This window comes from Taudactylus pleione, unplaced genomic scaffold (genome assembly GCF_031769625.1).
Source record: "Taudactylus pleione unplaced genomic scaffold, aTauple2 ptg001027l, whole genome shotgun sequence".
Lineage (NCBI taxonomy): Eukaryota > Metazoa > Chordata > Amphibia > Anura > Myobatrachidae > Taudactylus > Taudactylus pleione.
Genome location: NW_028285428.1, coordinates 1,737,621 through 1,760,017, shown reverse-complemented (window position 1 = coordinate 1,760,017; position 22,397 = coordinate 1,737,621). Strand labels below are relative to the sequence as shown.

The 22,397-nt window shown below is 43.4% G+C and overlaps 1 protein-coding gene across 2 annotated transcripts in view; it reads left to right on the top strand.

The window, feature by feature from the left end:
- Positions 1-12,330, top strand: part of PJVK (pejvakin) — a 42,315-nt gene extending 29,985 nt beyond the window's left edge. The window contains exons 3-6 of one of the 2 annotated variants that reach the window (XM_088461221.1): positions 1,113-1,254; positions 6,894-7,011; positions 9,254-9,349; positions 11,402-12,330. In XM_088461221.1, the coding sequence (XP_088317347.1) occupies positions 1,113-1,254; positions 6,894-7,011; positions 9,254-9,349; positions 11,402-11,703 (658 nt within the window). In that variant the 3' untranslated portion in view covers positions 11,704-12,330. Of the gene's footprint in view, positions 1-1,112; positions 1,255-6,893; positions 7,012-9,253; positions 9,365-11,401 lie in introns of both variants that reach the window. The other variant, XM_088461220.1, reaches the window with a different exon arrangement.
- Positions 12,331-22,397: the final 10,067 nt, after the last annotated feature.

Here is a 22,397-nt window from a genome sequence, read left to right as displayed (position 1 = left end):
TAGTGTGCAGTTTGTACTACATTTGGGCAGCTTTCTTTATGCACATTAGTGGAGCTAACAGTCTACCAAGTTGATAGTTTCTAACAGTCGTTATCAGGATATTAATTGTTTGAAATGATTAACATCTATTTTTATTTTTATATGTGATAAGTACATTTTTAAATATTTTCATATTTTGATATACATACATAGATACATTGCATGAATATTGTTGATCACTAAATGTTGACATCTTATTTCATGCACACATGTCCTGATTAATGCTTTTGCCATGCCAATACTACATGTTGTCTTAAAACTAGTGCAGTGCCTTATACTGGTTTTTGTGCTGTATCTTCTAAAATAAAGCTAAGGGATTCTATGTTGTAATGGTAAACATGTATGTCTGCCCTAAATCATATAGTGTAAGCCACTTGTAAGCAGATATGTTCTTTTATCAAGACATCTGTATAAGTAGAGTGTTGTGCTTGCTATTTTGCTATTATACTGTATATGTTTACTCTTAGTTATTGTTTGTTCTTAAACTGTTCTCTTATTTATTGCTTTCAGTCCAATTGACAAGTTCCTGGTGTATAGTTAGCTCGGAATAAAGGCCCCTACACACTACACAATATCTTTAATGGTTTGGCCGATTCCGACACATGGGAACGACAAATCGGTAAAATATGTGTAGTGTGTGTATGCAGTACATCATGTAGTCCATGGGGTCGTCAGCCTCATCGTCTGATCTTATGTGCAGCATGTAAGATCAGGCGATGCAGCTGACGATCCCGAGCAGAACTATGCAGGGGGGCCGGCATATCGGGCGGTCGGGCACTAGACCGCCCAGTGTGTACGGACCGCCCGATATGTCGGCCCTTTGGCAGCCGGGTTTTTTATCGCATCACTGGGTACACACATCATTTAGTGTGTACCCAGATTTACACTGATTAAATAAATTGCACAAACTCTTAAATGTATCTGGCTCAACTCAACAATACCTAATAGTATTCCCGTGACATGGTCATGCTCCATTCTGAAATATTTTGGAATATCCAATCCAAAATTGTTTAATGAGTTGATTTATTTCCCATTCCTATCTTGATCAGACAGTTTACTCTTCTCTTTATTAGAACTATTGACTTGGATCATTGCTTGGTTCGTCAATCAAAAGAAAATGGGAAGGAAGTACTATGTCTGGTCATGGAGAGCATTCGGACAACACGTCAGTGTTCTTTGTCTGTCCATGCTGGTATGCGGGGAGAAACCATGAGAGTAAGTCTATAGCTCTGATTCTCTCTCTCTCTCTCTCTCTCTCTCTCTCTCACATTATGATTCGAGTCATTTGACCAATGTGGGCCCCATTCATAAACAAAGCATAACCCCTTTAGCGCTAGTTATGTAATCTACTCTGTATTTAACAAACAGCGGTAATCTAGGATTACTACTATTTACCACAGCATCGTTCTCGCCATCTTTAGATGGTGAGAGCAATGCGGTCCCCATTGATGGCAATGGGGACTTGGCGCTGCCCTTCCCCCTTCAGCAAAGCATTACAGGCACTGCCAAGTCCCCGCATCATGCACTTGCGTAGACATACCATCGCGCATGCACAATACACAGGAGCCCGTCACTGGCAGAGTTAGGCTGCCAGCAGCGAGCGGAGGACCTCGCAGATGATTAGGACTTCGCTGGACCTCACCGGAGGGGTAAGTTTTGATAAATACTAGTGGCATTTTCATTGGTTAGCCATTTTACGCGGCTAAACCCGACCACTTTGCGTGCGATCAGCGTGAAACGCTGGCACAATTGAATAGCGGCCCGCGATCTCCTGTCACTTTAGACGGGAGACGCGGGCCGCGAAATCAATTGAATTCCGCCCAAAGTGTCTTTAAATGAGACAAATATATTCAGGACATTTTTATGCACCCATAATTTAAGAAGAATCTATATTTTACCAAAAAAATCATTATTTCTGTTTTAGAAATATGCATAAAACCGCCATTTGACACAATTTAAGAACCCCAAATACTTTTATTAGGGTCACTAATAGACTTCTATATATATATATTTTTTTTTTCCAATATATGTTTATTATTTTTATCAAAACAAATTTCAAAATAATCAAACAGTACATCAGAATGGGGAATAAAAATCACGCACAACATAGACTGATCATTCAAATACACTCAAAACATAACAGCCGTATCCAAATGTTGGTATCTAGTCCAATATGAAAAAATATATAAAAATAAAAATAATAAAAATACAGGTAATTAAACATAAAAATAAATAAATAACTTAATTAGAGACAAACAAACAGAAAAAAATGACAAAAACTGAGAAAAAACAGAAAAGAAAGGGGTTGGGACAAAAGGGGAAGGAAAAGTGTGTGTGTGTGGGGGGTTAGATGCCTCAAAATACAAATAGAGTTGTTAATAAAATCCTGTCCTCAACCAGATCCGCCAGTAGAACTCCATCAGTGGAGAGATGACCATGATCATGCCACAGACGTCAGATATGTTCCAGAAGATTTAAAGTTCAGCCATGGATGCCAATTAGAGATGAACTCTTGACTCCTTTCCGGGGTCACACGGAGGTCCTCCATAGACATGTACATGTCTATTCGAGCAAACCACTCTTTAAGAGTGGGGGGGGAAGTAGACGGCCAGCGAACTGCGATAACAGCTTTCGCAGCACTATTGAGGAACTTTAAGAGGGATTTTTTGTATGTTGCTGGAGAACCATGGTATAGATTAAGAAGCCAGAAAGAAGGATCAGAGAGTGCCTCCGAGCCCACAATCGACTTGATGATAGCTATTACTTGTTCCCAGAAGGGGCGTAGAAGCCTGCATTCCCACCAAATGTGTAGTGGAGAGCCAATTTCATCATTGCACCTCCAGCATCTATCGGACACCCCAGGGAACATCTTAGCCAGGGTAATGGGGCACCTGTACCAGCATGATAGAACCTTAAATTGTGTTTCAATCACAGAGTAGCTAACAGAACTAACAAATGTATTCTGGAAAATTCTGTTCCAGTCTGTTAAGTCCAACTGTAAGTCACGTTCCCAGTCTTTGACATATTTAGGGAGAGCAGAGTACATGTGCTCAAGCAGAAGTCCGTATCCTCTCAAGAGGGAATGTGCCGGGCGTAAAGGTGCCAAGCACATGTCCTCAGAAAGAGTCGGGGGTCTGACAGAAGCAGCACGTAATTCCCCGGACAGTACGAAATGCTTTAATTGTAGGTATCTCCAAATCTCAGATGGGGGAAGGTCCCACTTAGTCTCTGCATTACAGAAAAGGAAGACACATCCCCCCCCTACACCAGCTGGCCGATCCGTTGCACTCGACGTCGCATCCAAATAGAAAAAGCAGGACTAGCAACCCCTGGGGGAAAGTCAGGATTATTAAACAAGGGGGTCAAGGGGGAAAATTTTGAGGACACGCAGGGAAGTTTACGCAATCTATTCCAGCGAGCCAGAGTTGGGCCAATAGTGGGATGAGAGACAACAGGAACCTTAGACATCCATGGATACTGTGCTATATGTATGGGCAAAGATACATTTTCAAGGTGAACCCACTGTTTAATATCAGTTGTCCGGGACCACTCCATGATCCTACCCAGCATCACTGCGTCATAATAACCTGAGAAGTGTGGCAGTTGAAGCCCTCCCATATGTCTATGTCTAAAAAGGATAGCATGCTGAAACCTTGGTCTCTTATTACCCCATACAAAATTTCTAACAACACTGAGTAATTCCCGGAACCAAGCTTTGGGGATATGTATAGGTAGTGTCTGAAGTAGATATAGAACCCTAGGTAGTACATTCATTTTCACTACGCTAATTTTACCAAGCCACGAGAGCCTTTTGGTACCCCAGTCTCTGAGTTCAGAGTGGAGGGTATGTAGTAGCTTTTTAAAATTATCGCCAAAGAGACGAGAAAGGTCAGTGCATAGGGTGACCCCGAGATATTTCAGGCTAGAGGGATGCCAGAAAAAGGATTGCTTGAGCCCATCTATGGAGTGGGGTGGGGTCGACACAGTCACAGCTACAGACTTTGAATAGTTCACCTTAAAATTAGAAAGAGAGCCAAATTTCTGAAATTCGACTATCAGATTAGGTATTGAGACAACCGGATTGGATAAGACGGCTAACAGGTCGTCTGCGAACAGAGCCAATTTGTAATCAGCATCACCAATTTTGAGGCCAGTGATGTTTGGGTTGAGTCTAATAGTGCATCCAAGGGCTTCCATACATAGTATAAAGATAAGGGGTGAGAGAGGGCACCCCTGTCTGGTACCATTATTTATTTTTACCGGGTCCGACAGTGCACCATTAATTCTAATCCGTGCCGTGGGAGAACGATAAAGCGCTAATATCCGATAAAAGCCTACAGGGCTGAAAACCCATGTGTTTCAAAATTCCTTCCATAAATATCCAGCTGATCCTGTCAAATGCCTTCTCGGCATCAGTGGAAAGCAGGACCACTGGGATGGAACCACCAGAAGCTAAATGTATTAAATCTATGGCTTTAGTAGTATTATCTCGCGCCTCCCTCCCAGGCACAAACCCCACCTGATCCGAGTGTATTAGAGTAGGAAGCAGGGTCTTAAGCCTATTGGCAATCAATTTCGCAAACAATTTAACATCAGTATTAAGGAGGGATATCGGGCGATAACTGGCGCATTGAGTCGGGTCTTTACCTGCCTTAGCAATGACTGTAATGTGTGCTTCCAAAAATTGGGGGGAGAACCCACATTCATTCGAAATTGTATTAAAGGCATCAAGCATTTTGGGCAAAAGAGAGTCTTTAAAAAGTTTATAATATGCTATGGTGAATCCATCTGGACCTGGACTTTTTCCAGATGGCGTGTTTTTAAGGGCTGTCTCGAGTTCTAAAAGGGAAAAAGGGGAGTCTAACCAAACACTGTCTTCCTCTGACAGTCTGGGCAGGCCAGAATCAAGGAGATACTGAGCCACAAGCTCCCGAGACGAGGCCAGGGACTCAGGAGTCAGAGGGTCTTGAAGGTTGTAAAGTTTGGTGTAGTAGGAGCGAAATGTGTCAGCTATGTCACGGGTAAGCGTGCGCCTGACACCCCCAGAATCCTTGACCATTTGAATATATAAAGTGGCTCTTTGGGAACGTAGGGCTCTCGCTAACAATCTCCCTGGCTTGTTACCCCACTGGAAACACTTCTATATTTTTATCCTATAGCAGTTTGCTTTTTCGGGGGGTACAGGGAGATTTACTCATTTTCACCTATAGTTATCGCCGGTAAAACAGGGAAGAATTTTCCCGTGAATGCCGCATGGCAACTTTTGGAATTGGATTGCACTAAAAATAGGAGCGCGCTAGGAAGTGATAAATTAAATTCTTACGCGAAGGGAGCGAAAATTTAGGGCACAATAAATTATCGCATTATCGTGGCTAATTGAACTCCCCCCTATATTCTTTACCACTCAAACACAAGAGTAAATGTCATCCAAAGTATAAGAACAGGAAATGTTCATCTATAGGAACACTTTTTTCCTTAGCACCATGTACACTTGCTTGTACTCTACAGCCCCTGGGACATATATACTTGGTTGTAGATTCTAACTTACAATGGACTAGTGTGGCAAAGAGTAAATAGGAGACACTAGTAATACAATGTGTGGGAAGTATGGTTAAACAGATCGCAGGTAGTAGTCCAGACATAGGGATCCAGAGAGGCGTAGGACAGCAGGCTGTAGTTAGTATCCAGGGATAGAAATGGAATGTGTAGCAGGTCAAGGAAACATCAGAAGAAGGAGAAAGGTAGATAGCTACATCAGATCCAAGCACAAGGTCACGGCAAGAGTCAGTCGGAGTATAGTCAGTCCAAGGCATAAGGTCAGGGCAGGCAGCAGTAAGTAAATAGATACTAGCAAGCAGGGGACAGTAACTATTAACAAAGCCTGTAATTGGCACCATACTAAAACACTGCTGGGTATATAAAGGACAGGCAGCCAATGGGGAAGCTAATTCTGAGCTGAGCCCCCCTCTCATAGGCACAATTGCGGTCATCTGACCATACTACATTGAGTTTGGCTACCCAGCGTTTGCCCTGACAACTGGGCAGCACACCTGAATTTACCTCTGTGGAGGAAACTAGAGCACCTGGAGGAAACCCAAGTGGACACAACAATGAAGAAATTGGGAAGTACATGAAGATTTATAGATTCACAGTGGGTACACCACATTCAAGACACTCAGAACACTGGGCTCATTGGGTTGGAGAAAGAATGTAACAATACCAATAAAATCAAGTACATTGCATACATGAAACTTCCCCTTTAATACTGCTGTCACACCACACCTAAAATGCCATCATTATACTGGGCAGTGTCAGGGATTGCTGCATCATGTCTCTCTTTATATATGATCTCTTTTGTTTCTCCAGACACGTACACAACTATTTCAAAATTTAGGGCCTGATTCAAAGGTTGACACAATGTCGATGTTTTCGCAAACGGCCAACGCCTTTTCTACTGCGCCTGAGTCTGAATTGCGCTGTGCATGTGCTGCAGTGGATTTAAGACGGCGGTCGTAGTGAGGATTTAGATGCAAATTGATTGGCAAGTAGCGAGCGCTTGGGATTGGTAACTGTGGGGTGGCTAGTCAAACGTGGGCATGTTGCGGGTGTGTCACTGCCATCAGATGCGTCTTCAGACACAGTGTCACTGGCCCCTTCGCCTTAGCTGCTAGAGGCATTCTGAGCAGTTATAGGGTTCGATAGTGCGACCGATGTGTGTCCGATGATGCGTCTCTGTATGCAAGGTGGGCGTCTCAATACAAATCCCAGCGGCTGCAATATTAGCATATCCTCTCAGGTCCGCAACGTACAAAGACCAGGCCCTTTAACCTCATTAATATTTTTATCCTTCTCAGTTTCATATAATTGATGACCAGAACCACAAAGGACGTGACAAAGCGATTGTATTCCCAGCGCACACAACCATAGCGTTTAGTATATTTGATCTGTACATTCACCTGGATGGTCACTTTGGTAAGTTCTATTTTGTTTGCTATAAAATGACTGTGTGAATCATGGCTCTATATTTAGAATCACATTGTATAATACAAGTAACGTATGTCATTTTACAGGGTGGGCGGAGATATTAGCAGGTGATGTATGACAGTCAAGTGCAGCGCTAATGTATATACAGATGCACTAATTCAATCAATTCTGTTGATGGTTTTATTTTATTTTTGTACTATGCTATCCCACAGATTACAATAATATTATATAATAATAATTATTATTATCACCAGCGGTGGCTCCTACCCTCTTAACATAAGGAGGCTGCCCATGCTGCATTACGGATGGAGCAGACAGTCCCAGCGCCTGCGTAATAGATCTGGTGGGGACGGCAGCGGTGCACGCGCACAAGTTCCAGCTTCTAGGGACGGCTTCCTGTTGGAATCGCTCTGTTAATCGCAACCTAGACTGCCAGTACCAGGAGGAGAAAACTCCTCATACTGAGACTGCATGTCCCATGTGATTGGCAGGTAGTACTTCCAATGGGAAGCCATGCCACTGCCAATGAAGCTAGTGCTCGGACTCATTGGTTCACTGGAGGTGGCGGATTTTACTGGAGGGGCTGCAGCCCCTTGGTAAAATCCACCATTGATTATTATTATTTTTATCACTTGAGAATTCCAGAATAGCAGTTCTTAATCAGGGGAAGCAGGGCACCACGGGCAACAAGATGGTCTTTATCTTTCTCTGGAGACTGTGATGGAATTCTGAGGTAAACTCGGGGAGATGTATCAAATCTTCTAAAGAGGACAAGTGGAGGTGTTTCCACCAACCAGATTATAGCTCTTATATTACAGAAAGTACTAGATAAATGATAGCTAGTATCTCATTGGTTGCTATGGGCCACTTGACCTCTTCAGAAGGGTCCCATGGTCCCCAATTGGTTGCGTGTCTGCCAATCAGCATCAGAGTTTTACTGCATTATACACAGTGCGGGCAGTAGGGGAGGAAAGGGTCGGGAATGTAAATAGGGGATAAAAAAAATTATTTGTATAAATATCCCTTTATTATGAAGAACAATATTTTCAAGATTTTATTTAAGACTAAGGCCCTCATACAGAGGCGGTCGCAAGAAGCGAGCGCTCGCTCTGAATGAGGGCGGCCGCTTGACTTTTCAAGTGCGGCCTCCTGGTTGCTAGCTAAGCTGTGGGTTACCACCCACAGCTTTAGCGACAGACCAGGTTGATGGTCGCGATGGTCAAGACCATCGGGGCTTGCGACGAGACCCTAAGGTTGGGTCTCGGCAACCGCAAGCCCCAGAGAGCTTCCTGCTCTGATCGAGCAGGAAGCTCCCCACTGACATTACTGCTGATGTCAGTGCGACCGCCCACAAAACGGCAGGCGTTCGTTAAGGAACGCCTCCGTTTGTGAAACCACCCTCCCGCCACGCCTATAAAATGGGGCGAGCTGTCGATCAACATCGACAGCGCCCCTTTTGTAGTGAGTCCAGAGCGTGCGTAGGGCCTAAACATCGACCCGGTTGCGAGCGCTCAACGCTTGCGACCGGGTCTGAATAAGGTCCTAAGTCTTGTGGTAGCTAAATAAGTTCTTAACTATAGTTTTTTAATACAGTAGCTGTACATAAGATGTTCTAAAACATGTGAGTTATGTTTGGGGGGCTGTAGAATGGTTGAGGACATAATTCAGGTTGGTTCGCAAGGCTGCGTTCACATGCACCCGCTCGCTGCCAAAATATGCTAATGAATGCAATCGCACTGCAACCGCAGCACTATATCAAGACGTCCATCATTGTATAAAGCCGGCCACTTCCCATGACATGCATCCGCAAGTCAGCGAAAACATTGGTTACATCGAACCCATACGCACAGTTGTGGTTGACCATGACCTGCTGCACAAACTTCTGAACAATCGCAGGGGCTTAATTATGCACGCATTCACTTCAAACGCACACGCATGTCTGCATTCACCCGACCACCACCCCCCCCCCTCTCCACACCCAAACAGTCACTTCTTGTCATGGAACTGCATGCTTACTGGGATCAATTCCCGGTCGCAGCGGTCGGTTTGCACACGCACTGCGATACGGTACGTACGCACGTGCAGAATGCAAACATCGGCCGTCAGGATGCGAACGCAGCCATGCGAACTAACCTGAATCAGGCCCTCTGTTCTAAAGCATTGCACATTTTCTCCATAAAGAATAAGCATTATAAACATTAACAAGATACTGTACATGCTTATTTTCCAGAGCTGTGTGTGTCATCTGCTTCAAAGGGAGGGTTCGAGAAACAGCCCAATAGATCATTTTCTTTAAATGCGCTACGGAACAACTTGTACCGATCAGGCATCTTATTCACTGGTAAGAAATATGATAAAGTCGATAAACCTCTCTTAAGTTACGTGCCAGTCATAATAACCTACTGAGCTATCCACTGCAATGCGTTACAGTGCTTATTTTACACAAAGACAGTGATGTCAGTGGGGAGCTTCCTGCTCGATCAGAGCAGGAAGCTCCCTGGGGCTTGCGGTTGCCGAGACCCAACCTTAGGATGTCGTCGCAAGCCCCGATGGTCGCGATGGTGTTCAACATCGCGACCATCAACCTGGTCGGTCACTAAGCTTAGCTAGCAACCAGGAGGCCGCACTAAAAAGAAGGAAGCGGCCACCCTCATTCAGACAGAGCGATTACTTCTTGCGACCGCCTCTGAATGAGGGCCACTGTACGAACCATATAGCACAAATCCATGAACTCACCCCTAGCACAGCATTTAACGTCAGAAACCACCCTTGTCCTACTTATCCTACCTGTGAGAATGACGGAATTCACCTCGTCAGGTGACCAGAGCAAGACATATAGCGCCATTGTCCATTCAGTGTTCATTGTGCCGGGGTGGCATCAAAGCCATGATTTTCATCATCAAGTCACATTGCTGCTTATCACACCAGTGTCATTGCGGGAGAATTGTCTCTTCTCTTCTCTCGGAAACCTGGAAGGTTTTCGCAATAAACCAGCAGTCTCACAACCGTTCCATTAGACTTTGTAAAGAGTTCACGCTTGTTAACTTAGGGGCATGTCTAGCACCACCTAGAGGGGTTGTTTAGTAGCACCAGGAGAGTGTCTAGCACTATTTGCATGTCATGCCACCAGGACCGGCTCCAGGGGGAGCCGCGCCCTGTGCAGGAAGGGTAATCGGCGCCCCTTACTTGCGCGGCCAAAAATGGGGCGTGGCCTAATTACCATAGGCCACCCCCCTACATTACGTTATTTGGGGCATGCCCATATGGCACGCCTCCCGTTAATGTCAGGCTGGGGGCGAGCTCAGCACTACGTCAGTAGCTAGGCTGCCCCCAGCTCTCTGCCGGCACTGAATGAATGCATCCATTCCTCTTCTCTGGGGCCGGCACCGGAGCACAGCTGCGGCGATGGAGGTGCCCAACCTCCCGACCGCCCGCGGGACACTTCGGCCCCGGGTGGAACAGCGGGGCAGTGCCCGAAAAATGGGATTACCCCGCTGAAATCGGGAATGGCTGGGAGAGGTGCACCCTCTATGGGGTGGCGCCCCTGTTCGACCGCACTGGTCGAACATGCCCTGAGCCGGCCCTACATGCCACTAAAGGAGACATGGTCAGCCCATTGGAATAAATCTGCCTCTCCGTGTATGCAACATTTTCAATAAATAATCCCATATTTACTTGTCACATAATACTGACATAGGGCCTGATTCAGAGCCGGACGCTATTTGCAGACGGTCGTTCCAAAAAAGGGGCCGGCTATTTAAATTGAGCCCTCGCTTATTGCGGTTTGTTGACGCCTCTATGTCTGAGCGAGCGTTCGAAAAGTGCGCTTGCTATTTTGTAAAGACGCCCCTTTGCCGTTCGCATCACACGTCATCTCCGTTATTTATTAGATTAATCGGGAACATCGAAAGGCATCTGAACTGCTCGCAATTCTTGTGGTAGGATTTTCTTACCGCTATCACTGCGAGCAGTTCAGGCTAAAAGACAACCAAGTGACGTGTCGATGACGGTTCTTTACTAATTATGCACTCCCATTAAACGCCTTTTTTACTGCTAGGCATGCCTGCGTTCGGATCTCCACTCCCCCGTTTTCAAGCACCTTCCCCTGTTACCACCCACAAACAGTACATTCTGTCAATCAAATTAGCAGGCCCTCGTTATTTTGCGAGCGCACGATTTTCGACCGCAATGACTGGTTTGCGCATGCGCATTAGGACCCATACGCATGCGCAGCTGTGCGAACATCGCTCATAGCGAACGAGCGGCCGCTTACGAGCGGCTCTGAATCAGACCCATAATACACAATACTAACATCAGTTTACCTAAAGTGTTTAGCACATTGTTTGGATTGATTGTGTGGGTGTTTTTTTTTGCACAGGAAAAAGAACAATGGACGTCATTGCTAACTCAAACTCGTACATCGATGACATATTTACCGATTACTATGACAAAGCTGCCAGCATGACTGACATCTCCACCACGTACATGCGGGAAGGTGCACACACTCGCGTTAACCTCCTGAATAATAACATTCCTAAGGGGCCATGCGCTCTGTGCGGGATGGGCAACTCCAAGAGAGAAACGGTCTACGGCTGCTTTGAGTGCTCTTTCAACGGACAGCAGTACGTGAGGCTCCACGCTGTACCGTGCTTTGACCTCTGGCATAAAAGACTGAAGTAAGAGTTGCACGCGAAGCATTTGTGCCTCTTGGTTATATCTCAGGTGTAACTGTGCCACAGTCCTTACCACATATAGGCAAAGTGGACACCATCCTAATGATCTCAACTGTGCAAGTTGTTCCAACACCGTGCTATGTAATGGCTGATGTTGCAGATGGCCAATAAACTGATAGTGTCAAATGTACGCCAAGACGCAAAACAGCAAAAATGCTTTACATGTACAAAAAGTAAAAAAAGTGTATGAGTGCAAGAACAATGACAACTACTGCAGTATAAGAAAAAGCAGTTTGCTCCACACGTAATTGCACAGGAATGACATGTGTCACACAGCGGTGGCACCAAGCATTAAGCCTGCCCACTACACCAAAAAAAAATATTTTTTGTTTGTTCCATTGTTAACTACTGTAAGTTGCAGGGATACAGCTGGAGGAATAACATTTCATGTATGTAATTTGCATAATGAAACATCTTTTGAAATAAACATAAAGACGTCGATGCAGAGTATGACACGTGCCAGTTTGGGTAGCGTAAAATACATGAATCTCCTCTGAGCATGCCCAGATAATAGGCTGCTTGCATATGTGCCTTGGCCGGTCTTCAGGAACCAGCTGCTCACGCCTGCTTTATGGAGGACAAGCGTTAAAACGTAGGCCTAGTACAGTAAGAGCGTGCGTAAATGTATACTGGCACAGAGATGTAAATATGTCTGTCCAAGCCATATCATTGGAGAGGGAATCGGTATGATATCCCGGCGGCCGCACGGCCGGGAGTTCGAATCCCGGCAGCGGCAGCCCGACAAAACAGCAGAGCCCGGCAGCGGAAGCCCGACAGCGCTGGAAATCCCGATCGTCCCAAGGTAAGTATCTGCTAACCTAACCCCCCTAACCCTAACCCTCCTTAGGGGTGCCTATCCCTAACCTCCCCCCTGTGCCTAACCCTAATCCCACCTCTAAGTGCCTAACCCTAACCCTCCCTCCCCCTAGCCTAACCCTAACCTCCCGGGGGGTGCCTAACCCTAAGTCCCCCCGGGAGCCCTAAACATAACCCTCCCCCCCGCGGCTGTCCGCTGGAGGCGCCCGGCGGCAGAAAAATGACAGGCGTCTAGAATTAGACGCCTGTCATTTAACCCTCGCCGGGATAATGCAGTCAGGAAGCCGGCTGTCGGGCTTACGTCAGCCGGCTTCGAAACATGGGTGTAAGTGTATGTGACATAAGCCTACGGTAAACCTGGTATATACACCAATAATATGTCTATGCACTTAGGTTTCTACAGCTGTATTTTCAGATATGTTCAAACAGTGTGTTTGGAGCAATAATTGCACCCGCCATTACCATAATCTGTGCTAGGCCTATGGGAAACGCAATTCTATACCTCTTAAAATGCATATATTAACTTACATGTGTATGTTCCTGACCAAATGCCCCAAGTACAAATGAGTCCAAGTATAAGACACGTTCAACTCAAAATACAGGAGCAGATTGTGTACATGCGCAATGGGATACATTTTACTCATGTTCCATGTATTGGTTTATGTCCAACTCTAACTCAGACTCAATGGGGGTATTTCAATTGTTTTTGGGCGCTCATAAGTAATGGGCGCCTATCGGCCAGTATTCAATTGGTCTACCGATGAGCGCTACTGCCGGTGGTGCCCATTGCTTATTCGCGCTTGCCCTTTGGGTGCCCTAAAGATGGACTTTTTTGACGATTTCTGCTCGCGGCACTCGCACCCGATCAGAGCAACAATTGTATTGCTCCGTGGGGCGCCCATTGGTTACAGCCGTGCTAAATACAATTTAATTTCCCCCAATATGTACTAGTTAAATTGTTTCCAAGTTTCTTGCTTTCTTTGGATGTATCCCAATGCCAGAGGTATGTCAGTGATACACAATGACACTTTCTAGTAATTCTCTATATAGGACTTGTGACCAATTGTATCACTGAATTATCTACAGTATGAACTGGTGCAGAACACTTTAAATGGAGGGGGGGGGGGTAAATGGATCTATACAACTTGGAGGTCTATTTACTAAGCAGTGTTAGGAGACAGAGTGAAAAGTGATAAGGTGCCAGCCAATCAGCTCCTAACTGTCATTTTTCAAACACAGCCTGTGAGATGACAGTTGGGAGCTGATTGGCTGGCACCTTATCACTTTCCACTCTGTCTCCTAACACTGCTTAGTAACTAGACTCCTTACAATCTGTGACTAAAGCTACTCCTTCTCCTAGTGACAAAGCAATGACCTGTTGTCTACAGTCCTCATACCAAAAATAACTGCATGGGTTCTATTACCAAGAATGCTTTTTATTTGCTCTCCGTAAACTGTAGATCACATAGCTTTAAACCCCCGCCATTGGTTTTTTTTTTTTATTATTATTATTATTATTATTATTAAAACCTGGACCATGAATTCTGAACTCTGACCTCTGTTCCTGTAGATGAAGGCTAGCCTACTACCAATGGCTCCTTCTGCTCATTTGTGTGCGTTTAAAAACACATCTGATCTGACTCAGAGGTGGAGACTGCTGCGTCCGCTCTTGTTGCGGGAGTTGCGGGAGTGTAAATATGCAAATGCTGATACCAGTCGTCCCCTGGTGTAGTAGCCTGCGTGTGAAACTGTGAATGAGCAAGCCCTGAGATGCCCACTTTCAGCATCTTTGCGCGTTGTAACACTGCAGGTGGTTTGTGACACACCACCATCGGCGCACTATCGCATGCACCATCGGATCTTGCACCGGCCCCATGGCAGGTGCAGCTACTCCATCTGACTATGGTCTCTGTGGCCGCGGCGGTACACTGAGAACGCAGACGCTTTCACTGACATCCTCGCCACACTCCCACAACATGCCCATGTGTACAATTCTAATCATCTCCCAATCACCGCCCAGGAGCGCCCATCGCGCTGCCGCTCCATTTCTGATACCGTCTGACCCGATCGCGACAGTGCCTTTGTGCGTACACACCAGGTAATGCATGCACCGTAGGGGTTTTCTGTAGTCTCCGCACATGCGCAGTTGCAAAAAATTTGCTACACTGCATCCAAAATCTGCATCGCTTCCACCTCTGATCAGGCCCATATTGTTAGACTGAAATGTAGATACCCCATTCCACTCCAACAACCTTTATACAAAGATATTTAAGTTGTTTTATTATTGTTTTTTTTGGTGTGTATTTTTTTTGTGTTGTTTTGACATTTTTGTCTCCATTAAACAAACTTTTAAGAATATGTGTAGTCTGATTCTGTTGATCTTCATATATTATAGCTACAGCTTTATGATCGGGAATTGATATATTGCCTATATGTAATGTAAGCTTGGCTGAATACTATGTACAATCTTTCATTTACAATAGTCTATGGGGTCTATTTACTTAGCATTGTTAGGAGACAGAGTGAAAAGTGATAAGGTGCCAGCCAATCAGCTCCTAACTGCCATCTCACAGGCCGTGTTTGAAAAATGACAGTTGGGAGCTGATTGGCTGGCACCTTATCACTTTTCACTCTGTCTCCTAACACTGCTTAGTAAATAGACCCCTATGAATGGTAACACAATGACTTTACTGGTATCCTAGACAGGAAATGAAAATATATTTGCAAATAAAATACCCAATACAGAACCATTAGCTATTCAAGAAGAATGAACTCTGCTGGCTGTATAGCTGTCTCTAAATTAAAAAAAATCGGATAGCGGTGGAGATTTTAATTCAAGCTCTCAGTATGTGGACTGAGCTACTGTACATAAGCAAAATAAAGTTGGTGGAGGCGGAACAGTAACAGTAGGAGCAACAAAATGTCTCCTGGTAGACGTACGACAAGGAAAAGGTTATTGTGTTCTCACATATATTTTTTGCATTTAATATTTCATTAGTGGTGAATGCAGAATTAGACCTGTTTGGGTGTACGTAATAATGCTTGCCTACCTTCCCGAAAAGGCCTGGTAGACTCCCAAAAATCAAGTTGCGCTTCCAGGCGCCCAGAAAAGTGGGCAAGTCTCCCGGAGTATTATTAACACAATAAACCAAAGAAAAAACCAGACACTGTCTTTTTAAATGGGCTCAAAATACGCAGATATATAATGATATGTGTATACAAATTCAATTAAATTAACTAACAGCTGTCTCCACCTGATGGAGAACTGTATCCCCAACCCCAACAATAGCAGCAAACTGAACAAAGAGTAAGAAGGTGCTAAAGAGTAAGAAGGTGCTTATCAGTTAATAATATTTATTACATGAAAAATGCATATAAACATAGTCCAGCACCAATATATAAATATAGTGTCGAAGCTGGATTATTGGCTGAGACAAGATCAGTTTAAAATTGAATCGTAGCGACGCCATCTTGTGAATGACAGCTAGACTCCATTTAAGAAACAAGAATCTGCAAGACGCCATTTTGCGACCAGCGCCATTTTTAAGTTACAATTCACCAGCTAAGTACAGATGACAATGTTTTAGATAATCTACCAAGGGCAACTGGAAGAACAGCCCCTGAGAAAAAGTAAATAGAATAGACAATGCACCTGAAAACTGTGTTTTACATACAAATTGGGAATCCCTGTATGTAAACAAGTATAGTTGTGGCAATTGTAATATAACCCAGGCATTGATCTACACAATTGAATTTGTCTGAATCCTAAACAGGTTTTAGTCCCACTCCCAGACAGAATGGCCCCAGCTTCACAGCTGGGAGTAACACATTTGCATTACAGTTTGAAACTGTAAATAAGGAATGAGATATGTGTGTGTGTATGTGTGTACATACATATATATATATATATATATGTGTGTATGGAATCTCATGCATGAACAACGCATATTACGCACAGTTGAGCTGCTAACATGACGCTCAGTAGCGAATGCACAATATCCTGCATGCGAACGCTGTTTATTGGCTGCATGCGTGCACATCTGCCCCAAATCAGATAAACCTAACTAGCGTATTTTCCCATATCCCTAATACTTACATAATGCACACTTACACAAAAGGTTCCATAGCTATAAAGTAAAAGATTCAAGTTGTATTCATTTATTACAAATGCTGTGAAATAAAAACTATTTTGGTATCTAAGGTTTAATACATGATAAGTAAGCCGTGTTTGATATTATACTGATCTGCACTTTATCCACAGCTTCCCGGTATCAACGGTGTGAATATCGGAACATGCGTTCGCAACTTATGGACCGTAAAGACATAAAGAACCAAAATTTATTTTTGTGCATGCAGGGGAAATAGAGGCGGCAACAAGCTGTTAGAGGCTGTTCTGTGTCCATTTGAACCAACCTGTTAAATGCTCTGTAACAGATGCGTCCCCCTTGGGAACCAATGGCATCAGCAAAAGCCTTTCTATTGTGTTGTCTATTTCTGGGGGGGTATAAATATGTGTGCTCCAACACTGGGTCTTAGTCTTCGTGCTGAATGCTGATTGACGAAGGGTTTCTTGCTGATGTCTAAAATCTGCTCCGGAAGCGCTGCGTATGTATACTGTACTTGGCCCTCATTCAGAGCCGCTCAGTACGCTCGTAGCGTTCCAATGTTGTGAAACCATGCATGCGCCGGTGTTACACTGCGCATGTGCGTACGGCTGATTGCGATCTTTTTTTTAGTCGTTCTTCGAATAGCGAACAGGAAGTGACATGTCAAATGTGATTGACAGAACAGGCCGTTTTTGGGCGTTGACGGGGGTGGAGATGGGAAAACGCAGGCGTGTCGAGGCATTTTTTGGGCGTACATAAATTATCTCATGCGAACGGCCAATGTGATCGGAACAAGTCATACATCACTGTCTGATCCACTTTCCATTCAAACTGCTCACACAGCTTGTGGTCTGGTATACTCTACCACAATGACGATGGTCTCGTCCTCCTTCTGGTGCCTCTTCGATGTATGATCGATTTATCATTTCTTGCCCGAAAAGCAATCAACTTAGAATTGAAAACAAGCTTGTAATGTGTTTAGCAAATAGTTTTTTTTTAGTAGCACAAAACCGTACCCAGGTGAAATACTAATGCTAATTTCTGGATTAGACAATCAATTAGCGTACCAATTTTTATTTATTTTTTTGCATTTTTTTTTTGGTTTTCTGTTATTGCAACAATATTGTCATCATGTTTGTGTTTTAGCAACATTTTTAATGGGCCAGGAAAATTCGCATCCATTTTGTTTTGGCAAAATGTTCCTTAAAACTCCTAAATGGTTTTTAACCCTTTGGAATCTGAATTAATATTAATGTTTTTTTTGTTGTTGTTTTTTTTTGGCCGGGATTACCTATAAACCATTTTTAGAATAATGTCACAATACAATGGAGCAGATTTTGAAATGTTTTTATTTTTTAGACACATTTTTATTTTTTCATGTGCATTTGCCAGTTTTCAGTTCTGGCTAACGTAAAAAAAAATTTGAAATTAAAATTACAAACACAACAACAGTGGCATTTGCCCAAAAGAAAATAACACACAGTAAAAACAATTCACAAGAAAGGAGAGGGAAGTTTTGGCCCTTAAGGAATATGGGGCAAGCACAGAAGGATTGTGGGAAAATTAGCCAGTGCTGTCATCGCTTTTTGCCCCGTTTGGCCGGGGTAGGGTGGGAGCCTGACCTGGTCCGGGATGTCCTTTGGCTGGCCTGTCCAGAGGCAGATGTTGTGGCCTCTGGACTAGGCAGAGGGCTAGGCACATTTGGAGGGATGGCTGTTGTTGTGCCAGAGGTGGAGGATCCTGATGTTCCGGCAGGAAGGGAGGCCGGCTCCACCATGTGCTGGCGAACGAGCTGCTCCAGGGCATTGGCAATTCGGATGTTGGCACTGGTATTTTCGGCCAGGGCCTGAGCAATGGTCACGTTGGCCGCAGCATTTTGCTCCATGGCCTCAGCCACCCGTAGCAGACTGGCGTCCATCCTCAGCAGAATCTCCGTGTGGTGATCCGATTTAAAATTGAGATCTGTGAGGAGGGCCATTGCCTGCGAGGGGGATTGCCCTGGACTGGCTTCTGCAGGGTCCTCAGCCGGATCTACTGCTTCCTCCCCTGCAGAGCCAGCAGAAATTCTGCGGCCAAGGCTTCCCTCTGGAGCAGACTCATCCGCCTGTGTCTCTGTGAGAAAAAAGAGAAAAGAGGAACATTAGAATCTACATATTTTCACAAACACATTTCAGAGTTGGTAACATAACAACATTTACCTAGGACAACATGAGGAGCCGCAAAGTCTGGCATGTCCGTATCCATGTTGGACACGCCAAACACCTCCTCTTCCTGCACACACCCCTGTGCCAGCTCTTCCAAGTCATTCAGCTCCAATGACACAGGGGTGGGACCCCCACCTGTCCCCCTTGCATGCCTAGCCCTGTCAGCCAGTTTTTGCTTCAGGCGATATTTAAAATCGGTCCATCTGTGGGTGAAAAAGTTGGCATTATTCCTGCAGTATTTGGCCCTGTAACCACTTTTTATTAAAATGTAGTTTTTACGTACCGGCGTTTGACATCCCGCGTTAGACGGTCCAACTCACCCACCCTATTGACAGCACTGGCTATCTCATCCCACATTCTCCACTTCTGGCTTGCACCCATATTCCTTTCTGCCTGTGGCAGGGTGTCAACACACATTTGGACCAAAACCTCCATCTCCTTTCTTGTGAATTGTGGCTGCCTTTTTTTTTTGTTTGGTTTTGTTGGCCTACTCGGCCCAGCAGCCTCTTCCATGGCATCCTCAACACCTTTTTTTTAAAACATTTTTTAAATTTTGATTTCAAATTTTCTATAAATTAGGGTTCTAAATAATCCTTGAATACAAAAGAGACAAGTACTTACCGGGCGCCTCTTGGCCATTGTTTTGCTGTTCTGTAGCCATTATGAGCACCTCAACTTGAACTACAGCAGACCGTTTGTGTCTTTCCGTGACGTATTTATACATGCGTCCTCATTATTCGTCCGCATCATTGATTGTGCGCTCCTATGATCCGTCCTTAATTTGAGTGGGAAAATAAAGACTATTTATGGCTTGTTGCGACTCGAGTCGAGGTGGCGGGTGATGAATGTTGGAGGTTTAGCTTGGAGGAGTGGATTGTTGGCGTGATTAGTGGTTTGAGGCGGTTTGTTGGAGTTGGTTTTTTGTGTTTGATTTTTGGATATTACGTTCGCTTTTTTTTTTCTGGTTATTTTTTGAGTAAGTCTTTTTAAAAACTCTTTGAAAAATTAATGGATCTACTAACCAAATGTTCTTACTTTTTTTTTTACAGTTATTTAGGCAGTGCCCCATTGAAATTTTTGGACTGTGAGTTATTTGTCGCTTTTCGGTAAGTTTTTATTGTTTCATGATTTTACAATTTTGTTGTGTTGGTCTTCGCATATGTTTTGCCAAGTAATGTTTTATTTTTAAATTAAAAAATCATGTATTAACACTAAATATAGCATACTGTTTTGCTAAATATATTTCCATTTTTTAATTTTTTAAAAATGCGTACTATTTAGCGCACTGTTTCCTTCTTAACCAGTCAAAAATGCAAACTATTTAGCGCACTAATGTTTCCTTCTTAACCAGTCAAAAATGCGTACTATTTAGCGCAGTAATGTTTCCTTCTTAACCAGTCAAAAATGCGTACTATTTAGCACACTAATGTTTCCTTCTTAACCAGTCAAAAATGCGTACTATTTAGCGCACTAATGTTTCCTTCTTAACCAGTCCAAAATGCGAACAATTTTGCGCACTAATGTTTCCTTCTTTACCAGTCAAAAATGCAAACTATTTAGCGCAGTAATGTTTCCTTCTTAACCAGTCAAAAATGCGAACTATTTAGCGCAGTAATGTTTCCTTCTTAACCAGTCAAAAATGCGAACTATTTAGCGCAATAATATTTCCTTCTTAACCAGTCAAAAATGCGAACTATTTAGCGCAGTAATGTTTTTTGCCTGTAACAAATTTAAAATCATGTTTTACCACTACCAGGGCTATTCAATATGGGTGTGTTAAGTATTTTTTGGCCTTAATATCACACTTTTTTACGTTTTTGCATTAATATCACTGTTTTTACTTTTACACCGTATTCAATATCAAAGACTTTTTCCATTTTTGAATAGTCGAAGTAAAAAAACGGGGATAAGTTATCACCATTGAATAGGTGTCTTAAAAAAGTGCAGATTTGGGGTTTAGGGGTGCAGGCTTTAACAAAAATAGCCTGCACACCTGAGAATGTCCTTTAAAAAAGCACTGTGTTAAAAAAAGGTTTGTTTTAAAATAGGGATACCTCAAAAAAAATTTGGTAAATTTGGGGGTCCCAAACAAAAACATAAAAAATGTAAAACAATAGGCAAATATGTTCAGGGCTATTCTGCATGTATGCGGCAGGTGTTTTGAAGAATAGAATTACAGCGGCAGGTGCACAAATGCTGAATTTTCTAAACACCGGACTTAACCCTAATAAAACTCCGAAAGGAAATGTTAACTTCACTGTCGAAGTTAACGTTTCATATTGGAGTTTTTTTTTTTCGTTAAGTCTGGTGCGCGCTCCCGCTTATCCACCTATTCAATATAAAATTAGCGAAAAAGGGAAACTCCTTAGTTTGATTTGCGTAAACTTAAGAAGTTTTCCTTAAAAAAATTGTAAGACCCCCCTAAAGTTGGGAAAACATGGGGGCACACTGTGGGTACCCCCGTTTTAGCCTTTAATTGAAACTCGGGGATTTAAATTGACGAAGCAGGTGTTTTTTTACCAACATTGAGCAAGTGATGCAGAAGAGCACTTTGGAATTTGTTAAAAATATTTTAAGTGGTCACATCAAATTTGGGGAACATGAAAATGGGTACTAGCATATTTTGGTGTCCCTAAAGTAAGTTTTTAGAAAATTCAGCATTTGTGCACCTGCCGCTATAATTCTATTCTTCAAAACACCTGCCGCATACATGCAGAATAGCCCTGAACATATTTGCATCTTATTTTGCAAATTTTTATCATGTTTTATTTTATCACCCAAAATTTTAATTTTTTTTTGAGTGGTGTCCCTATTTATTGTGTAATTTTTTGGGTTTACACAGTTCTTTGTTAAATGTCAATCTCAGGGGTGCCGGATATTTTTTTCAAGTCTGCACCCCTAAACCCCAATTCTGCACTTTTTTGCCACACCTATTCAATGGTGAAAACTTCTCCCCGTTTTATCACTTCGCCTTTACAAAAATGCAAAAAGTCTTTGATATTGACTACGGTGTAAAAGTAAAACCTGAGATAATGACGTCTGAATTGCGAAATTAACGCAAAAAGGGACTTATCTATCCCACATTGAATACCACTGTAGCGTGCATTTCCTAACTAATGTGTGCTCCCTTCTATATATTTATGGTTTTAAAATTGTTTTGCGAATAATTTTTAATTTGAAAAATAAATGACAAATTTTTTCATCTTTTAAAATGTAGGATTTTGACATCATGACAATACCCTGGCCTGTAAGCATCTTTGGATTGATTGGAAAAGATAAATTGATTTTTATGTTCACATTTGTCACAAACAATAACTACCTGGCTTACCATTTTAGGTTGATGTTGGTCGTATTATCTTGGCCATGTTGCCGGAACCAGACCAACCTCAACTTCGTAGACGTAGGCCTCATAGGCGTGCAAGGCCCAAGATATATAGAACACATGTCACCCTTTTTGGAATGCCAGATGATGAGGTGTTAAGACGATACCATCTTCCTCCACAAATCATCCTAAA